Source organism: Alligator mississippiensis, chromosome 8 (assembly GCF_030867095.1).
Source record: "Alligator mississippiensis isolate rAllMis1 chromosome 8, rAllMis1, whole genome shotgun sequence".
Lineage (NCBI taxonomy): Eukaryota > Metazoa > Chordata > Crocodylia > Alligatoridae > Alligator > Alligator mississippiensis.
In genome coordinates this window covers 61,981,788-62,003,833 of record NC_081831.1, presented here as the reverse complement: position 1 = coordinate 62,003,833, position 22,046 = coordinate 61,981,788, and the positions used below count along the sequence as shown (strand labels likewise).

General features: G+C 41.4%; 1 protein-coding gene across 2 annotated transcripts in view; it reads left to right on the top strand.

Moving 5' to 3' along the window:
* AR (androgen receptor) overlaps positions 1-21,481 on the top strand; it is a 107,648-nt gene extending 86,167 nt beyond the window's left edge. The window contains exons 5-8 of one of the 2 annotated variants that reach the window (XM_059732769.1): positions 9,745-9,889; positions 12,174-12,304; positions 12,928-13,064; positions 14,403-21,481. In XM_059732769.1, the coding sequence (XP_059588752.1) occupies positions 9,745-9,889; positions 12,174-12,304; positions 12,928-13,064; positions 14,403-14,558 (569 nt within the window). In that variant the 3' untranslated portion in view covers positions 14,559-21,481. Of the gene's footprint in view, positions 1-9,744; positions 9,890-12,173; positions 12,305-12,927; positions 13,086-14,402 lie in introns of both variants that reach the window. The other variant, XM_019487877.2, reaches the window with a different exon arrangement.
* The last annotated feature ends 565 nt before the right edge of the window (positions 21,482-22,046 follow it).

Genomic DNA, 22,046 nt, shown 5'->3' with positions numbered 1-22,046 from the left:
GTGTATCTATTCCCAACCCATAGCCCATAATGAACTTCTTGGTTTTCACACAGCCTGCAATAGAACATAGGAACATATGGCTGGAGAGGTCAGATGTAAAAGGAGGAATCTCAACAGTTACTGGAGAAAAGAATTGTTCTAATGCATACAGACTCAGATAATGGATTTCTCTAAACTTATACCAGAGTACCTCCATTTTGCCCCAGAATCTCATATCTCTGTGAGGAATGATCTATTTTTTCTTCAGATCCCCAGCGTTGGAGATGAGCCCATGAATCTCCAGATGCAGCACACTAAACTCAGGACTAGAAACTTGCCTACCTCTTCCAAGAATATGGCACATGCACATCAGACATGATAGAAGATGCTAAAGTTTCCTAACTAATAAGTTGGAGTAAGAACAAGCTAGGACCTTCACTAATAAAAACTGTCAACTCTTCTTAAGAAGGAAATGTATCACCTGCTCTTAAACAACAGCAATAGTAATAGTATAAGCAAGGCTAACAAAGCCACTGACTGGTATGAGCAACTTTACAAACTGCTGTCCATTTTTTGCCTTCCCTTTCCTACGTAAGATCCTTGACAAGCTATTTAAAAGTCTTCATTCTCACATCTTTGCTGCTAACATGCTGGATCCTTCCTAGCGGGGTTTCAAACTAGTGCATGGGACTACACTGGTTGCTTGCTTTCTAGTGAATGTTCACCTCTTTTCTGTAAGTATCCTGCTGATGGACCCTCTGGGACACTTGATAGCTCCTGACTATCAAGCTGTCTTATTCTATCTTCAGGAAACTGCAAGGATGACGAGAAATGTCCTGAATGGTCAGGTCCTGCCTCTCAGACTAAACACAGAGGCTCACTATAGACAAGTATTCTTCCACGTCTAAAACTGTGGTGTTCAGTGGGGCTTAATTCTTTCCTCTGTCTTTCTTAATGTCTCTATGTAACAGCTAGTAAGTAAATATGGGCAGCGCTTCCAACACTAGCCAACCACTTTTAAGATCCATATCTTTTATCTCAACTATAGACAATATCATCTCCTTACTTTCTCAGTTCCTAACTGAGATAATGACCTGGATGTGAAGGAGCTATTGATTGACATTGAACCCTTTCAAAAGTGAGGTAATGCTGTTGGAAGAAAAGAGCGCTTTGGAAGACTCCACTATATTATAACACTTGCCATCAAAGACATCTGCCCTCAGGTAGTTAGTTATGTTTATGCCTCAGGATCCTTTAGGGTACCACGCTTACATGGACAGCCAAAACAGCCAAAAAGTACCCACCAACATCTTTTCTGGCTAGAAAATTCTTCCCTTTCCAAATTCTTCCTCTTCCCTTGTTACAAGTGTATCTACTTCCAACCCACCAACATCTTTTCTGGCTAGAAAATTCTTCCCTCTCCAATCCAGATTTTGTTCTAGTATTTCCAGACCTTGGTGAAATGTGAACTGACTGCAGTTCTCTCTTTCAGAGCACTGCCATATACTCTGAGAAATCAGCAAGTAGTTAGCATATAGCTACCAACCAGCTCAGTAACAAAGGTTATTTGGCACAGACAGCATTTTTTTTTTCCTTAAAGCTCTGCACAAAATGGTGTACTCTCAGTTGTAATGCCTCTCCTCATCACCATGACTTTCCATCACAACTGTGTTCCACTGAAACTAGGGTCAGTGTGGGTTGATGCAAGAATGCAGGGATCACTTTCTTTTCTTGAAGTCAGATTAAGTCTGTTTCCCTCAGCTTTTCCACAATAGTGTTGCTGTGCATACCAACAATGATATTTATTAATAGTAAAAATCAGCAATCTTAACCACCCCCGCCCCCCTTGCATTACTTCCTCCGGAAGGAAGAGACAATAATATTACTACCGTCTTTCCTCTGCCTAAGAGGAATTTAAATACTAAATAATGAATGTTTATGTAAGTATCTGATGTAGATAGAAGCTGACTTAATTCGTTTGGACTTCTAAACACTATCCTACAACTGTCTAAATTTACTGTCTGATTTAAGTAAATTCTATCTTGGTTAATTATTACCTAAAAATTAAAAGGAAGAGAACTATTACAGTGATTCTCAACCAGGATGCCACCGTGGGCTGCCGTGTAATGTTAGCTCTGTTAGGTGTGCAAATATGATTCACAAGGTAAACCCAGAGATTTTAAATAGGAATCCATAGCATTACAAACATTCTGACATGTTGTGATATTTTTTAGTTCTTTGTAACAGAAAAATTGTACTATTATTTTTCTGTATTCAAAAAATGAGTGAAAGCTAAGAGCTGGCATTTACCAAGGGATGCCTGAAGTCCTAAAAAGATTGAGAACCACTGGACTAGTAAAATACAGCCTTAATCTTTTAAATTGCTAATTTATAATTCTGTTCAGCTTCATGTAGAAAGAACATCCAAAGTAAATGCTGGTGTTTAGATAACGCTTTAGCAGGAATGCCACAAAATAGTTTAAACACAATTAAAGGATTATTTATAAAACATTTCTACAGAGATGGTATAATGAAACCAAAATAGGATTCTAATTTTTTTGTCTGGTCACTGCATTTAGGAGTCAGGAGAATACCATCCAGGATCTACAAACAGAGAATGCCACTCTGATAGATAGGCTAACTGGAACATAAGGAACAATTGTGAGAGACTGAAAAACTGACAGCACCCTAAGACAACCTAGGAATATTGGGGGGAAAGAGAACGTTGCATGATGTTGATATGGTATATTATGCCTGACAGCAAGATTGTAAAAGCAGTGCACAAATGGGAGATAGTTCTAACTCTTTGGTGACTCATCCCCTTCCTCCCCAAAAACAACTGGCTAGAACAGCAGTATAGCCCTATGCCAAGTCTCATCTCAGCAGTAAGCTAAAGTCTCTGTGGTTCTGCCTGTTACAAACCAATTATTTTTTCCATTAAGAAGGCATGTTCAGTGTGAACATTGGTTAGCTTAGGACAAGTGAATCACATGATACCTGACAAAGGAAAGAGTCACCAAAAAGAAAAGATCCCAAGGGTTCCTGCCAATAAGATCTCTTCACCTGAAAGTACAAGGCACTGTTTTAAAAAGACTCCTAGTTCAAAGGCTGCATAGGACAGAAGGCAAAAGAAATCCAAGTAGAGGTCTAGCTCAGGAGTGTCAAAGATACAGCCCACAGAGCCATATCACTTAGCCCATTGGCTTCCTGGGGTAGCTGGGAATTTAGGGACAGTGGGTAGAAGCAGGGCCCGCTTACAAAATCCAGGGGACAGAGCCTACTAGGGACATGTTTTGACTAATGTGACAGAGTGTCACTTGCTTTGCTGTGAGGGGTGGTTCCAGATCTGGCCTGCAAGGAGCTCCGTGTGCAGATCCAGCCTGGGAGGCCAAGCAAGTTTGCCACCCCAGTCTACATGGAAAGGAAGGTTTAAGTTGTTGCAGGAATGCTGCTCTAACACAGGTCACAGACAGAAGATTTAAATCATCCATGAAATTTAACCAATTTTGAAAGGCAGGCAGTGGAAAATACTCCCCCCTTCCTTTTTCATACATTTAAATTGAGCCAAAAAGTTGCAGCTGGCTTAAATCAGTGCTTAATATTTTAGTTTTAAAAGGACTTGCTTAAAAATCATTTAAAAAAAATATTCGCTTTATTTTTACAAGAGAAATACCCAAAATTGCTGGAAAATTAGCTCTAAGATTCCACATAAGAAATGTTGAAGAACCAGCTTTGAAACCTTTTGTCCATTTTACAGCAGGTCTGCACTGGGACAGGTCGCAAGTTCTAATTACTTGGATAACAGAGTGAGCATGACTCATCCTTTCTCCAGGGATCTAAGGTGCATGCTGCTGTGCCAGAGAGATCATTTATCAACCTGATGTTACCCAAGATAAAAAAATATATATATTAAAACAGTGCAGGTTCTTTATACCAGTCCTTTGAGTTAGGGCTGGTGGTAGTCCACTGACCGGAGTTGTTTGGAGTTTCTCAAAAATCTGCCTAATCAAAGGTAACCCATTTGCTCTAAGAGTACTAAGCTGGAAAATTTTTAAGAGAAAAGGCTAATTTAATTGAAATCATCAATTGTATTAATAAAGGAATTAAAAATTATTAAAAATAATGTTAAATACAAGAAATTTCAAAGTATCACTCAGGTTATAAATATTTATAACAAATGTTTGGCAGCAGGAGGAAGGAGTTGAAGAATGCTTTTAAAAGTCTGGGGGCAGTACATTGGACACTAAATGGTTAATAATGTATAATGGCCAGATTATTCAAAACTGGTACTGAGACACCTTATAGGGGCCTGGTTTTCAGCAAGTGCTGGATACCTTCCCTGTGAACAATCAGCTCCCCTGTAAGGTGGTTCATGTTAGATACACAAGGTCAGTAATTGCTTTTGAAAATACAGACTACCATGTTTCTGGTAACTGTGTATTAAAACAGACCTCAAAGCAGTCTTTAAGGCTAAACTAATAAATTATTACCTTTACATAATATTAATAAAATATTAATGATAAAAGCTAGGCTGTTTTAAAGGAAACCCAAACACAATGTAGGATAAGAAATAAAAGCCACAGAAGGCAATTATTTGATTGATTCACACATTCAAACATTAAACAGTGAAATCTGCCAATGTGATTCCAACCTCATAGTTTAATTAAGGAGACTAAATAAGTACTGACATAGGTGACACTTGAGGTATTTGTTTCTTTCAGCTGATGCTGAATCAAGTGATCATGGTCTTCCTGTTGCATTAATTGGGCTTTGTATTAGATCTTTGTATTGCTGTGAAATACATTGGGTCAGTTTATAAAATCACACAAAAATGTGGAAAGACTTTGTGTAAGGACTAGAAAACTTCAGCTTGGACATTTTTGTGAAGGGGCTACAGTTACTGATAGAGAAATGTCAACCTGAGAGAACACACAGGGTCATGCAAAATGAGCCTAGGTTCTAGACTCCAAACTGATGAGATCTGGGAAGAAGGCTTTGTGAAGATTGTTGAGCACTGGAGATGTCGGAGAAGAATGGTTTCCATCAGCTACTTAGAACCATTAAATGCCAAAAGTGAAGCCAGGAAATCCAAAACTCTTTTGTCAATGAAGATTTATGGATCTTGGTTTCTGGGAACAGAACTCAAAACTGTATGCAGTTAGAAATATGAACCCAGAAAACATGATTTCACTTTGGAGTATTAAAAGTCAGCTCATGTTCTTCATGGATCATCACTTCTTCAAAAGAAATGAGAGTTCTACCCTGTTTGAGACACAACACCTTGTCAAAAAGCAAATATGTAACTGAGCCAGTCATCAGAACTGAACAGAAAAACTGAATGCCTTCAACAAACTGCTTTCCCAGCTGAAAATGCTTGAGTGAGACACTGAGACTCTTAGTCAGCTGGATGCTGCAGTCTTCCCTGGCAGGTATCAAACAAAGACTCATCAGGCAAGCTCCTTGGAGCTCTCTCTTAAGCCTCTCAGAAGATCAACATGATGCCAAAATAAAACAAGAGTACAACTGAAACAGCATCTTATACGTGGCTTTCTGGCCAGAGTTTCACCCTCACTGGCTCTTTCTCCTCCCCTCCACACCTGAGGGGACCACAAAGGCCATCACCACCAGGAGCAACACCAACAGAAGCTTGGCCAGAGCATCTTTAAAAGCCCTCTTCCTCTTCTGTGACAGTGCAGGTATGTTTGTGGTCTCTAATTCATTTATGATGCTTAGGTTCCCTCTCTTCAGTAGGATTAAAAGGATCAGCCCCAAATCCCAGGTCTGAGGCATAGAATTATTTCCTAATGCAGAACTTAAAAAAATCGTGTATATATTTTCTTCATCTTTCACTTGCCTTTACCTCTCCGTTATGTCTTAACTTGCGGTTAATGCCAGGCCCTAAAACTGTTGAGCCCATGTACCACCAAGGAGGTTCTAATACCCCTTCCAGAAGAGAGAATCTCCCAACTTTTGTATTTCCTTTAACAGAAAGCACCTTCATATAATAATACTGGAATGCTGGATTTTTTTAAAGCAATTTGTCATCGGACCTTTCAATTTGATGGAGCCAGGTGTGAGGCAGATGGTCACTTCACACTGTGAAACACCACTTGGAATAGACCTGGCTGTAATTGAAGGGCTTACACCATGGCAAGACTCTTCTTTCCAAGGGTCACATAGATTCTTTCTCAGGAGAATGAATTTTTGCTCGTATGCAGCACAGGATGCCTCTGCTCTGTGGTACTGACTGGAACCAGTGCAGTACCTACTGCTGTGCCTGTAGAACAATTAATGGTTTGCTAATGTCTGGCCTTACCAGCCCTGAATCTCTGTTCAGGGGTTTCAAGTTAAAGAATGTCTGTAGACGCTGTTTGGTTCATTCCAATTTTTCAGGTCCCTTCCCCAACCACCTTTTTTTTTTTTGGGGGGGGGGGGGGGGTGTTGGTTTTTTTCTTGGGGTTTTTTTTTGTTTGTTTGTTTGTTTTTGACTAATCAATGATGGGAGCGGAGATCTGTAATAACCTGCCATCCCTGAAAGACTGAGCCTGTTCCCTGGGCTTGGGAACAAGCCAGTTCTTAAGAACTTCCAACTTTGCTTGATGCATCTGCTTTCTGCCTCCACTTTACCTTCCTCCATTGTTACTTACAAAGTACTGTCTGAAAGTGCTATTTTTATGGCTAACAGAAGGGACAGACCTCATTTTACACCTGTCCACAATATAATTCAGAACTGACTAACCAGCTGCTAAAAAGTAGCTGGAAGCCATTGGGGTGGTAAATGCTGATTTTAGAGCCAGTCTTCAGCGACTGCTCATTTCTGACTCACAAGCCCTTTCAAAGATTCTGAGATAGGAATCAATATGCCACCAGCAGCATCTCTTTACGCTGGGGGAACAGTTTAGTCTCTGTGCTCCTTATAGACTCAGCATTCCAAATTCTCCCATCGCTTACTAAGTTACCGGGTATCTGGTTACTCAGTCTCTTCAGTTCCAGTTCAGGCTGGCACTGTTTCTCCATCTGCTGGTGGCATTGATGCTCCAACTCTGCAAGTACCTGCTGCATTGGATTCAGCTTCTCTCTCTCGAGCTGTAACTTTCTGTTTCATACTCTGCTGACTCAGGGATCTTGGTCTGGGCAGGGTCTGGTGGTTTCTCTATTGGCTGGATGCACTCTAAGCATCTACTCCCATGCCCTTTTCGCAATCCTCTTGGTCCTCCTCCTGTCTTCGTGTCTCTTTCTCCACTGACTTCTGCTGCCTCCGCCAGTAAACTAAGTCTTCCCTTAAGTCTTCACTTGGTTCTGAAATACCATTTCCTTCCTGGCTAGCTGAAAATAGCAGGTATGTGTGGCTTTTACACTCTTTGGAGTTTAGTTGCCTTTCTCTGCATAATTCTAGTAACTCATCTTTCCCATCTTCCTCTTCCAGCGATCTTCCCAAAAAGGCTAAAAGATTCACTCTTAAGCTTGTGATCACCACAAAACTGCAAAATGGAGGTCCTAATGCAAAATGGAAGTTACAGTACAAAGTGTTGTTCACAATTTGATACAGACATGTCCCATTCTCTGACGCAGAATTAAGGAAGAGGGAAGTCCTTTGAAGAACTTTTGTCTTCTATCAGATCCCCTTCAAAGGAAGCCAGCTGCCCACTGAATGCAGTTAGTTCACAGTATCATGGTTCTTCTGTGCTCCTCAGTAAGTGTGGACACCCAAAGCATTAGCCTTTGTGGAGGTGCAGCTGTACTTCTGTTTCTTCTCCACTGGCATGGAGCTGAGCCTTCTTGCTAAACCAAAATCCCTGTCCCTTCTAAGGCAGCACATGTTCAAAATAGCCAAATGGAACAAAATGTCCAGTGAAGCCCAGATCTCCACTCAGCCTCTGTACTAAGGGGCCAAACAGTTTTGTCTGTGATCCAGAGGTGTGAGGGGAAACTGGATCTATCAGGCCAATATAGCAGCAAAAACGCTCTTTTCCACTTGTGACTAGATAGGATGGGGCAGGGTTTTCAGTCAGTTACAGATCCGGTCTCCATGATTGATACATTCATATCCTCCAGGCCCAAGTACTGCAACTCATTATATCAAGGAATGGAGCTAAGCAGCCTGTGAAAGCTTCATCTGATATAGAACATGTGCTTGCTTAGCAGAAGAGCTGTGATGAACAGCACCCTGCGCTCTATTGCCTGCACTGGCTCCCCACTGAGTTACAGAATCAAATTCAAGATCTGGTTTTAAATATAAATTACACCTTTCCCAGAGGAAAGATTGTCTCTTTCTTTGTGTCCATGCCCCATTAAGGTTGTTATTGAGTCAATAATTAGTTAATGTGACCTGACTCCTGAGAATGGAAAATTACCTGTACTAGTTCAGAATAACACTACTTTAACAGGAATTGTGTTATAATGCTGTTAATTGAAAGCTGAAAGAAAGCAATCTTAACACAATTACAGTTTAGTGCTAACATGATTTGCACTCGCATGAAATTAACAGTTTCTCAGACAAGAAATGGGAGCTTGAATTGATGATGAATTATAATTACTAACTGGTGGCATTAGCATTGTTTTTAACGTTTTATTAAAATAAGAGAAAAGTTCATAGTAAGGCGAAGTCAGAACTGCAGGTGGCCTTTTTGCTATAACTACTGGTAAATCTCCAGAGAAAATAGGAGTAGGTGATTGTGAACTTAGTGTGTGACATTTGCATGTATGGGTGCCGATGGGTGAAAACTTGATTATCGGTGTCAATGGAGGTGGTGTCATTGACTTCAGTGGGCCCAAAATTTCACCTATTAAGAGAAATTGATAGGTTAAGACTGTCCTAATGCCTAGGGAATCCTGCTCTGATAATGGCTAAGCACATGACAACTACTGCTGCTACAAGTAGTTAGCAGAACAAACCAACAGGCAGATCTCTATCTGATAAGTATGTGAAATGGTAGCTTGAGAAATCATTTTTGATGTTAGTATTGCCCTGTCCCCTTTTCATGTGTTTATTTTGGCCACCTGGTACATATTGGGTTAAACTAAGATTGTGTACTTTAGGGGGCAGAGGCTATCTAAGTTTACAATGTGTAAGTATAGCACTTAGCACAGTGGTGCATCAGTCTGAGGCATGTAGGCATTTCTGCAGCATTAAAAAGCAAGTATAATGTGTCAGAATAATAACTAAAAATGTGGGTGTTAGACTATAGTTAGTCTGAGGTACTCGGCAGTGGCAGCCAGAAGCTCTGGGCACCTTTTCTGCCACTGAGTTGCTGTGTTGCCTTGGGAAAATCACTTGACTCCTCTGTCTCACCTTCCCTGTCTGCGTACTTATGGGATAAACTTTATTCATCTCAATCTTGCTGGGACATAAATACTGCTTGTAAAGTTCTTTGGGAAATTCTGGGGAGAGCTATTATAATGCAATGTATTATTAACCTTTTTAATTCCTCCAACCTAGTTGGGTTTTCAACTCTTCTTTATTTTTTTCCTATGCTGAGAGTCAAATCCAGCCGCTGCAAGCACTGACTTGGAAGCTTCACATTTAACCTCAGCATGTCAGGGCCAAGGCTTTAGGTTGCCAGGTGACCACATGGATAGGTCCACATATGCAAGCATCCCGTGTGCTTGAGCTCTTAGATGAACAACCAGGTACCTTGGGAAACATCGATATTAGTCTGCGGACCACCTTGGCATCACTTTCTAGAAATTAATGGGAGTGCAGGCTGAGAAATTAACCCTGGTGAATCCAATTTAAATTTTACCTCTTTTTATGGGTTTTTATAGGGTTCTGTAACCTGCACATGGATGACCAAATGTCAGTAATCCAGTATTCCTGGATGGGTCTAATGGTTTTCGCCATGGGATGGAGATCTTTCACCAATGTGAACTCCAGAATGCTTTACTTCGCTCCAGATTTGGTCTTCAATGAGTAAGTATTCAATAGCAGCAATTTAGGTTTGTTTGCTCTTTGGGTTTATCTCCACTCCAGCGGAGAGCCCTGTGTAAGCAGATTACAACAATTTCCAAACTCAGGCAAACCCGTTTTCCTGCGTTAACCTGCATTGATCTCTTTGAAGTGATCCAGGAGCCATAGGTGAAGTGGTGCTACTAAGTGTCTGAGGAGTCCAAAAGGGACCAGACCCACAGGCAGATCTGGCTGTGTTTAATGGTGTGCCTGTTTGGCCCCCTATGTATCACTAGCCACTTAGCACTGCTGTGCAAAGGTAGCTTGACATAAAGTACAGAGGTAGGGAGCAGTTGATGTGAGCTACTGGAAATGCTGGTGCCCTGGTACTGCTCTTTCACAGGTGTTCTCACTGTAGCTAGAAATGAATTGACTAGACTAAGCTCTTTGATGCCTTTCAGTTGAACCTAACTACCTAATTTTATTGCTCTTTTAAAAGAGTTGCTCAGAGTGCTCTGTGCTGTGATATTTATTTTGAAACATCCAACAGCCTTGTCTGTCACCATGATGATAGCTAAGCACCTAAATAGTTAAAATTCTTGCCTGTATGTAAACCTCTTTAATGAAAAGGAGGTCATCTAGCACAGAATTATATGAATTTTTTCATTTCTTCTGTGTCTTGAGTCCTCATACTCATAGTGCACTTGTAGAAGTGGAGGCAGAATGAACCTGTTAAATGCCTGGAGTGACAGCCCGATAATCTCCACAGAGCTCATGGCTAGAGCAAAACTTGCATAAAGCATGTCTCAAAGGGAAAGAGATGCCAATAAAAGGGAGCTTTGCATAGTTGACAGTGAGTTGATTATGGCAAATGTCTGGAATGAGTTATGTGCTCAGAGTGTACCAGGAATTAGCTTGTTAGGTCATAAATCATTTGTACTCTAATGTTTCCAAGGAGGCAAAATCTGACAACTGCAGGTATTTTTATAGCCTGAGGCATCTGCAGTCTTTTCTGATAGAGTTTCCTCATTCCCAATTAGGTTGTGAGATATGCATAAACACCAAATTTTGCCCAGCTACAGCTGATCAGTTGAACTGTCAGGGCTCCCAGTCCTAGGATTTGCTCTCTCTTCACCAAAGTCCTCTGAAAGTTACCAAGGCCTGGAGTGTTACCTTTCTGTTGGTGCAAAGAGAAAAGAAAGGAGAAGAGGAGTGGCACAGTATTGATGCCCAGTTAGGGTGGCCTCAGTATTGGTCTCCTGACAGTTGTCCATATTCTTGCTTTGATTGCTTAGTTATTCCCTTTTCCTCCATCAGGCCTTCCTTTCCCTGGGGTCCAGGTTTCAATTTCCCTCCTTCCTTTTCTTCTTGACATCACCAAACAGTTATGCATGAGGGAATCATACAAATTGGGGCTTTATTCTTGCTTTCTCTCCCCAGTGCACATCTTCATCTAGTCTCTTTATTCACCTGCTCTATAGTACACTCATCCCCAACTCACATGACACCATTAGGGCTTGTGTCAAGCTCCTAACTCCAACTGGTCCCAGCTCATCTGGAGCATGCCTTCTTCAAAGGGTACTGACCTCTCCAACTCCCTATGCATGACGGTGTCCTCCAGGAGCCCCTGGTTTTCTGCTTGCAGCTGCTATGGTGGAAGTTCCAAGTGATGAGGCATTTCAAGACTGTTACTGATACAGCAAATAAATCTATTATAAATGTTTATCTAGTGAATATAAAAAACAGCAGGGGATAAGCCACAGGTTTTACAAGGAAGCAGCAAGGACATTTTTGCCTTGATGTTAATGTCCCAATGCAGAATGATGACAAAAAGGTATCTGGAGTTCCTGCAGGCTACACTCCATTTTTGCCTTCAGCCACATTGTGGCAGGAAATGGAGATCCTGAAAGTCCTGAGATATCCTGCCTCCCCTCCTGTCACTACAGGGCTGAAGAGTGAGCAGAAATTGTAATCCTTCCTCCAGAAGCTCACACAAGAATCCACACCCTCTTTGCTTTGCTAAATATGGTAAAACATCGCAGTCACTTTTGAGAAAGCAGAGGGTCAAGTGAACCTTTAAAATCCCATGTGGTCATCCCTTCCCATTACACTTGGTATTTTGGAAAATGTTCCTTTCCTGTATTCAGATTTTGCTGCCATGAGATTCTGCTAAAGATAAGTTAGATGGACTGCACTAGGCTAGACTGAGGGTTGATGGGTTTTTTAATAAAGATACTGAGCAGCATGCATATGTCGTGCTGGTGGTGCTTTCATCTTCTTGCTGACATGTTGTGTGCCTTTTTACCAGGTACCGAATGCACAAATCCAGAATGTACAGCCAGTGTGTCAGGATGCGGCATCTCTCTCAGGAGTTTGGGTGGCTTCAGATCACACCCCAGGAGTTTCTCTGTATGAAAGCCCTACTTCTCTTCAGTATTAGTGAGTATTGGCGCCCTTCTCTCCAAAACGTATTGCTGGATATGTCCTGAATGTTTCTTTATAGAGGTGGTTCTGTAACCCTACCAGTTTAGGTACTCAAACACTCCAGATTGTGGCAATGAATGTTTCCCTTTCTGTTTCAAACTATCCCATTGTGGTGGGTTTAAGAGAGCCATCTTCAGAGAGAGAATCATGACCATGACAGTAAGGCCAGAAAAGGCGATGCAGTCCTGTCCTCTGCTGTTGCAGGCTAGGGAACTCCCTATGCAGTTCCCTAGCCTGTTGTAAAGTCCTGTCCTAGATGTTGACCTAGCTGTGCCCCTGGAGAGATTGTCCATCTATTCAACCGTTCTTGCTAAATGGGCCTCCAAGTAGGAACCAGGTGAGCAGGAAAATCTGACCACAGCCTGTGCTGGGTCTGCCATGCTGCCTCTATTTTGTAACAATCAGAACATGAAACAAAAGCTATGTTGTATGGGGAAGCTCGCCCTTCCTCCAGCAAAGCTGAGGGAAAGATGCAATCCCTGTTGTTGTTGTACATGGGTTAGCTATTTCCTCAGTTGTTTCTTTTTTTGTTGGTTCTCCACATTTATTACTGTTTCTTTGCCTTGTCCCCATTACAGTTCCAGTGGATGGACTGAAGAATCAGAAGCTCTTTGATGAACTTCGAATGAACTACATAAAGGAACTAGATCGTATCATTGCTTACAAGAGAAAAAATCCCATGTCCTGCTCTCGGCGCTTCTACCAGCTCACCAAGGTCCTGGACTCTGTGCATCCTGTAAGAGAGGGCAACAGCATGGACGGATGCATGGAAGCATTAATAGTCTTTTTCTGTGGTGTCATAGAGTCTACTGGGGCTCTGGGATTTGGGGCTAGAGGAAATGTGGCAGATGCATACAAGTTTGTAAGGGACATAAGGAAATGGCCTCCTAACTGGTGGCCATGGAAATGACTGTGATGATGTAGAGAGTATTCTAACCCAAGATTTTGTTTCATGACATACTTCCTTTATTGGCAGTTTTGTAGTGCCCATCACTGTAGCCAAGGACTCAAAGACAAACAAATTATTGTGATAGATCCTGGTTTTGTCCCAATGTCACTATTAATAAAAGAACAAGAGTGAAAAACTTGCAGGAAACTGCATGCTCTACAGCATTGGTACCAGCAAGCTGGTTGATCACCTGAGATAACTAATCCAGATGAGTAGTTAGCTAGGCTCATTGTAGGGAAGCACAGGAGAGTACTGTAGATACAGTAAAACAGGTATGCATTTTAAGTAGATTTTGACAGTTTTCTGGTGCTTCTACTGTAGAAACAGAATACATCCAAGTTTTTCAAACTTTCCCTCATGTTACCTATTGTTTAACTCTCCATCACATGCTTAAAGAGGTTTTCTGAGGGAGATTTGAAGTGTACATTATGTTTACAGAACAGGAAAAAGATGACAGCTCTACTTGAGGAGTCAAAGCCAACTGCCATACTAACCGTGTAATTCCTCTTTCAAAAGTGTCAGCATCACCATGGAGCTCACTTCATCAGTGATGCTACATCATTGGGTCTTTCCTGACTGGCACCTCATCACTGATAATAATAATTCTACTGTTGGGACTTAGTTAACAATATGAACTCAGGCTAATATAGGTTGCATCTTCTGAGGGGTATGTTAGTCTCTACAGGGAAAAGATAAGATAAAGAAATGATAGGTTAGCCATACTGAACACACCTCTGTGACTAAGAAAGCACCATTTTTATGTAGTCATTTTCCAAACAGAAACACCTCTTAGGCCTCTGTGTGCTTGTAATAAGAGCACTGCATTGCTCCGTCTGCTACACATGCAGCCCACAGCCTGGGTAGCTCACTTTTCATTCTCAGGACAAACAACAGCCATTTGGCAGCTATTCCCAGACACCAAAAAGTTTGTAGTGTCCAGAGAGCAGAAACCCTGGCTCACAGTAGGTGAGCCAGGACTTCACTGTAGTACCTGTTAATGGTTTCTCTGTATTCTGCATAGTGTTAGCAGTGTGAAAAGAGCCACTTGATGGAGAAGATACATCATTCATTTGACCTTCCTTCCTCCTCCTTTCTCTTTCCTAGATTTCCAAGGAGCTGCATCAGTTTACATTTGACCTCTTAATTAAAGCGCACATGGTCAGCGTGGACTACCCTGAAATGATGGCTGAAATCATCTCTGTCCAGGTTCCCAAGATCCTGTCTGGAAAAGTCAAACCCATCTACTTCCATGCACAGTGATATTCTGGAGAGAGTCGCATTGCGCTGCCATCCCCCTTATCAGCCATTTCCTGCCTGTTATCTCTGCACTACTGTACTGCAGTGCCTTGGGGAATCCCCTCTAAAGATACTCTTGGTGAGAAGATGTACAGTATCAAACTACTACCTGCTGGGATTCCTTTCATTTCTATTTTTTCCTGTGGTACCTCTGAACTGAACTACCTGCCATGGCTTCCGCCTGTGTTTGGATGGCTCTGTGTCTCTTTAAATGTTGTGACATATCATGACTATGTGACAGTGTCCAGTGGCACTTGTTTACAGTCTTTTGCTTGTGTATTTTCCGTGGTGACGTACCTGTGACCCAGTGGCATGTCAGTTTGGGAGAAATGCCACCCTTCATTCTCACTTTAAAACAAAACAAAGCAAGAAGCAAATGAAGCCTGTGCATTTATGGGAGAGGGTTATTTTCCTTATTCCCCGGGGTGTTTTCCTGTTTTTTATTTGCATTGTCTCTAAGAGGCAGGTGAATTCAAATACAGTAGTAGTGAAGCAGAAAGGTGTCAGGGGGGAAAGAGCACAACTTGCTGAGGTTATCAAATCTTTCTAAATCAGACAGCTGCTAGCTTGGGAATATTCAGTCCTGGTGCTGAAAATATGTATCTTGTCCTCTGCTCTGGCCATGTGTTCAGGCCCCAAACCCATGGTCTTTTCACAGCTGAGAGAAGCATTAAGTACTCACTTCTGTAAGGAATGCCCGATCTGGAGTGGAGGGCTGGAAAGGATTGTGATCTTTGGAAACCTTCAAAGATTGCAAAGGGCTGTTTTCATCCAGGACATTTTTTTCTGAGGACTGGATTGAAGCCTGTCCAGTGAATGTCCAGATGTCTACCAATGTCACATTCCAGTTTTGAATTTTTTTTTTCCCTTTCCTCAGCTGTATCCAACTTTCATGAGTGCCTGAAGTCTCTTCACACCCCTGCCTCTGGCGTGCTCTCCTTGAATGTCTGGTGTCTCTCCTTGTCTCTGGTTTCTCACTAGGGTTATCTGAAAGTCTAGATTTTTCTGGTTATGCTTTGCATTTGCCTTTTTTCTGAACTCTATCGCAGATTGTTTCGGACACCTACAGGCCAACATCACAGAAGCACAGAGCTCTGGTGCTTTGGACTGTGTGAGGACGAGTGATCCTCTGTTGTCAATCCTGCTCCTTTTGGAAACAATTGTAACTGGCATGAAATTGCCGTGAGATTTCCATAGTGTTTCAGGGAAATTGTAAACAAATCACTTAAGAAACTCCTACTCCTCTTTTGAGGTGCACACAACTCCCCTGATGAGGATAGATCTTCACATAAGGAAGATCAAGGGAGTACACCCTGACCAATGACACAGTAAAGACAGCACTATCAAAACAAAACCCACAGACCATGTCTGAATTGATGACAGTGTTTCGTCCTGCAGCAGAACCAGTGGAGGCAGAGAAACCTGCCTGGTGGACATGAATAATTATTCAAAACAAAACAAATCAGACACTCAGTTTCTTCAATATTGGCAACTTTCTGCAGTCGGGACTGTTTCAGAAAGGGACATCTGTTTTTTTCAAAGCAGGGTAACACTGACTTGAATCCTCCTGCTGGAAAGCTCTACTTGGTATTCCTGAGAAATTATTATTCTGCCCATGAATGTTATTCAGATTTATTGTTTAAGGCTGTACTGAACATGTAGGAATATAATTCTTCACCTTGATGTCTCACAGTTCCCTTCAGAGTCCTACTTCCCCTTGTCTCATGAGTCAAACAGAACGGCAAAAGTCCTGCTGTCAGGCCTGGTTAGTGATTTAAGCCTGTCCTATGGACTTCTGCTGGCATAACTATGTGGGTGATTGGTGTGAAGAGATGCTACCCTGATTGACATGGCGGTGCCTGAAAAAATTCCCAGTGTAGATGCACTTATACTTGCAAACCTGCACCTTTATTCATTGTGTTTTGCTCAGGGAGGTTATTTTACTACAACTGTTCAAAGCACAGGTTTGTTTGTATGGTCCTGTCCACATTAGAAGCGCTTCGCCAGTCTGGTATACGGGTATTCCTGTACCAAAAAAGTAAACCAAACAAAGACAGAGTCTTGGCTTTTGGAGGAGATGGATTTCCTGTGTGATAACAGCTGCTAACATTTGCCAAGTAACCATTTAAACATGAGGAGAAGAAGGAGGTTTAGGCTTGTGGAACCCCATCAGCTCAACTCTCCCCCAGATCCATGGGTCTATTCCAACTGAATCCTGCCATGCAAAAGAAATCAACGCTATTCTTCTGCTCTTTGGGCCTTTCATGGATTGTGGCCAATGACTGTTCTTCTAGTCAGGCAGCCTCACGTGCTTCCTTGTGATGTGTTTTGGATCTGAACAGAGTAAATGTCAGCACAGCAGGTGGCCGCAGAGTTTCCCTGATTCTCTCCAGTTGTCCCATGCAGAGTTCTCTGAACAAAAAGTATGTTTACAGTGTTTTTGGATGAGTTTAACTCTCTTGTGACAGATTAATTTGATTGCATCCTCCCCCCTTTGCCCCTTCCAGAGAGTAATGAAACAGCAATGAGTTCTTTTTTAATGCTATTGAATATACTCTGCTATCGCGAATATTTGTTTTCATTGTTTTGGAGGGTTACAAAAAACTGAAATTTCATTGGAATCTACTGATTTTGAGAATGCACCAGTAAAAAAGCTCCGTGTGTACTAGCTCCTGCCTTTCAGCACTGTGGATTTTCTGTTGAGTAACAAAAAAAAATACATTGAAGGTCTGAGTTGGCACAGCATTCTCATTCTGCTGTAAAACAGAAGGATGTTGAGAGTGGTGATAAACTCTTCCTTTAAAGAAAGCTTCTATTTTGCACTGCTCAAGTCAGTCCGAAGGTTTCACTTTTGTGTGCCACTCTGGAGTGTCAGTGGAGTGCTGGCAAGAGATCTAAAGTCGAACTGAACATTTACAGACAAACAGCCTTGTTTGGTGTTGGAACCACATAGATAACGGGGGAGGGATGGAGGAGGATACTGTCCATGTGTCATCTGCAAAATGTTTGCAATGTGTGGGTATAGTGCTTGTCAAACTATGTATCCTTTAGGAAAGAAATGTGCTCATTTGAATACCGCCTGTCCAATATTGTACATACATAGCTAGATTGCCTTTACTGAGGTGTACTAGTAGCTCCTGTGCCATTCAAGCTGTATTAGGGAAGAGTGGGGGGTGTTAAGTTTTATTCTGTAGCTCTTAAGTGTTCGGTAGGTTTCTGCCATTTTTTCCCCTAAATTGGAAAGTTGGATTTGTTATGACATTACTGAAAGCATGACTGAGGGATCCAGTCAAAGAACAGGGATTGGCAACATGCTGATTTGGTTACCTCCAGGGTACACATCCAATACTGTCTTCAGCCACTGATACTATTTCCCTTTCTGTATCATCTCTGCGAGGGATCTGTCCAAACACTATCTAAGACTGTCTCCTTCAGTTTTCTTCAGGAACTGAAAAGGGCCTGAGAAGTGCAAAAGTGCTTCTGTTGCTATGTCCCTTTGTAGTTCAGTTCTTATTTTGTATGCAAAGTAAGTTTGCATTCTTATTTCTATGTTTGCTTAAATAAAGCAAATGGAATCTCATAATCCATATGCTAATGTGGAAGTTTTCCTTAAGCATACTAAGCAGGTCATTTAGCTTTTTGCTTTATCTCACTCCAGAAGTAGAGGAAGCCATTTGCTTACTTGGCATTGTTTTCCATAACATGGAAGCAAACATCTTGCAAGCCCCTCTCTAGTTACACTGACCTGAATTCTCCTTTCAGATACAATGACGCAGTTTCTTTTGGAGTTACATGCATGACCAGGCTGCACTAACTGCAGATGGTCTTAACTTGGCAAGTACCCCAAAACTATACCACACTGCCAAAGACCAGGGGAATGTCATTTAGGATAACTGCTACAGAATCTCCAGTGTGTATTTTGAGCCAAACCCTGAGGATCTAACTCCCTTTTTGCTGAGTCCTTACACATAAAGCTCCCATTAACTACCTCTGAGTTTGCCTCAGTAGGGACTCACCAAAAACCCAAGAAGCTGATTCACTTCTTATTTACACAATTGTAAATCAAGAATGTCAAGAACCCAAGAAATGTTGAAAGCCAATAGGATTATGATGGTGTAAGTAAGTAGTAAATCAGGCTCCACAGAAGTGCCTTGGAATTTGGTTCCTCAAGTACATGCTGAGTAATTATCACATACTGGTAAATTCCCCATTACATACGTGTATAAGTGCATGCCCAGGGACTGTCCTGTTGCTCTGGCAGTAGGTTGTAAGGAGGTTGCCATGTTCTGTATGTGAATGAATATGGCTTATCTGGTATTTAAACCTTGTGAGGTAATGTGCTACTTGCCTCCTGGCTCTACAGGCGTGAGCCTGAACCACAGCAAGAGATCCCAACAGTGTCATCTCGAAAGGACTAAATGTCCATGCACTGGGCACCTTATGATAGTAAGAGGTCTCCCTATTTTTACATACAATACATCTGTGACTGTCAATGTTGATCTCTCCCTTAAAGTGTAAAAGAGGAAATCAAAGAGAGAAAGATGTTACCCAACATTTCTAGTCTGAGTCCTTACTTAAAGGACATTTTTCACTCTCAGTGAGAGAGAGAAAGAGAGAGAGAGATTCTTCAGTAGATGGACCCTTAAGTCTGTGGATGTGTTAGTAGACACATTTATTTAATCTCTTTTTCTGGTAGTTACTGACCAGGATTTAAAAGGTCCATTTTTACATAGTGTACATGAGCAGATGCTGGCATCCTTTATTCTGGTGTGACTTTTAGTTTGTCCAGGTCCCTTAAACCCTCCTGCTAGATGGGGATATTTACACTAGAAAAACACTAGAGAAAAACCCCAACTTTCGCACTTTTGATAGCATAGAGATTTAATTCAACGCATAGTGTTAAAATGCATAGTAAGCTGATATTTATTTTGTAGCCATGTTTCAAAATGGATTTACAGAGTAAGAGAAATGATGTTTCCTGTATTAGCTATTCCTCTAAACCCTCTCTGCACCTTCAGATGTGTCCAGTTAGCGACTGGTATTGTGCCTGGAAAGTACATTGGCAATTGCACTCTGAGTACATGTGAAAACTGGACTGCCTCCACTGGCCAGGTGCCTTCACCCAGGATGCAGCAACCTCAGCACTCTGCAGCCCTGAGAAGATTTTGTGGGCACGATGTATTCAAACACTCTTAAGTTGAGAGGGCAAATGAGTAATTTGGAAATAACCAAGTATGGAAAGCGATATTCCATAACTGACTCATGTGCAGACTAGTGCTAAAAACTCTTTGGACACGAAGAGTCCAAAGGACACTACCTTTCCTCATTTAGTTGTACTTATTTTGGAGAGAGGAATAATTTTAGGAACACAGAATCCAACCCCTCCACGTAACACCCATCCATTCAGCCCAGTTTGACCTGTGCTCTAATCACTGCCTTGGAAGTGAGGATGGGCCTCCTGGGTCCTTCCCCTTTTGAAACGGTAAGGAAGCCTACTCTTAGATGCCAAAGGTGCATGCCTGTCCCTCACATAAAACCACAGCAAATGTATACTGAGCTGCTCTCCCTGGTATTTTGCATTATACTGTTGGGTCTTAGAGATGTTGTATAAAGACTGTGGCAAATTGACAGCTGTTTTTATTTCTTAATATTTCTTTAATTAAAGGTTCTCTATATAGATATATTTTTGTTTGTAATAATCCTAAACATTTATTGCTGGTGCCTCTGTGCCAGTGTGGTCTCCCAATTCACAGCTCAGTGGAACCAAGAAAGAATAGTCACTGCAATCTTTTGTCTCACTGTATGTGAGTAGGCTTATGAGGCAAACACATCTCTCATTCAGCGGGGCTACCAAAAGGAAGTGAATGGCAGCCCACAGCTTGGTTGGGCCAACTTTCAAATACAACATTGCCAATTTCTCACTAGATTTTCACCCATGTCATGCAATTCCAAGGACCTAGCAAGTCCTTGGGCTTCTGAGGCATGGCATCAAAGTCCTTTGTTCAGTCTCTGTCTGCCCGTGCTATTACTTTGCTAAGCTTTTCTCGTTCTCTGCCAGGTTTGCAGTTAAATGTACTGATATTATTTGCTACACATACAGAATTGCAATTTCTTTCAGACAGGGCGTGCGTACACAAGACACTTCCAGCGCAGTAGCCTAATTCTACTGTGCATTAGTGTGGCGGGCAAAACCCGTGGTAATGCGCTAATGCTCAGTAGAATGATTCTACTGCGCATTAGCACCACCAAAAAAGTATGCACCGGCAGTAATGCACAGTAGTACCAATTACCATGCATTCAGGTAGTACCTGTAACTACAGGTACTAAACTTAATGCATTGTAATTATGGTGCTTTAATGAACGTGTAGATGCACCCACAGTCCTTTTTAAATAGTGGTATTCTGGGGCCTTTATATTTATAGGTGTTAAGTGCTAAATTGCACTCCTTCAGAAGTCAATGGATTTTTTTTCCATTGACTTTACTGGAATGAGGACCTAGCCCTAAATACATTAAGAAAGAAAACAGACACCTATTATGTTAAGCATCGCTGAGATTTTGCCCGAAGATGACTTCTTGCAGTTTCAGTCCACAAAGATGTGGCTGAATATGCCTACCCAAAAGATCAGTGACTGAGAATTTACCATGCTAGGTTGAACATCATTTATTTTTGCTTGTAATTAACTAAAAAAGAAGCATTTTTTATACCAAGGATAAACAACCAACCAATCATAATATAGTATAGTTCATGCTTGAGTTCAGTGTGGGCACTCAGCCAACGCTGTACAGCAGGACAAACTTCACACCGTGGTGTTCAGCTCTCTTTTTGTAATCTTGAAATCTGTTGTTGTTCTAAATACAATAAAAGGCAGAACCTTGTTTGTTGGAACACGTGTGTCTGTGTATGTGTGTTTGGCTTTCATTTATTTCAGATGCACATTTGGAAAATGTCATTTGGTGAAAAATATTTCTATTGGGCATGCCAAAAAAAAAAAAAATTGGCCATTTTTCCAGAGTTAAGGGTTTATGCTTGGGTTATTCTTAAAATCTGACTATGGAAAATGAATAGTCCCTTATCTTGATTGTTAATTCATTTATACGTGAAATGACTAATCTTTTCATACTAGTCTCTTTGGAGCTTTTAAACTGAATTTTATTAAATTAATGTATTAAATGAAATTAGGTGCTAAAAGAATGCCCAGTGTCCCTTTCCTGTTTTAGCTTCTCATGTGATTGTCACTGCTGTTAAATGACCAGTAATTAGAAACCATTCTGCTCAGACTTCATTATAAAATTGACCTGTGATCTCCAAGTAATACAAGACATTGTGTTTTTATCAGCCCAGTTCTTAATTCAAAGCAGAAAAGTGGAGACTTGAATTTGTCCAGGCTTAAATTAGACAAACCAAAGTGCTTAAAAGCAAAACGACCTGTTTGTACACATATAACTGGGAA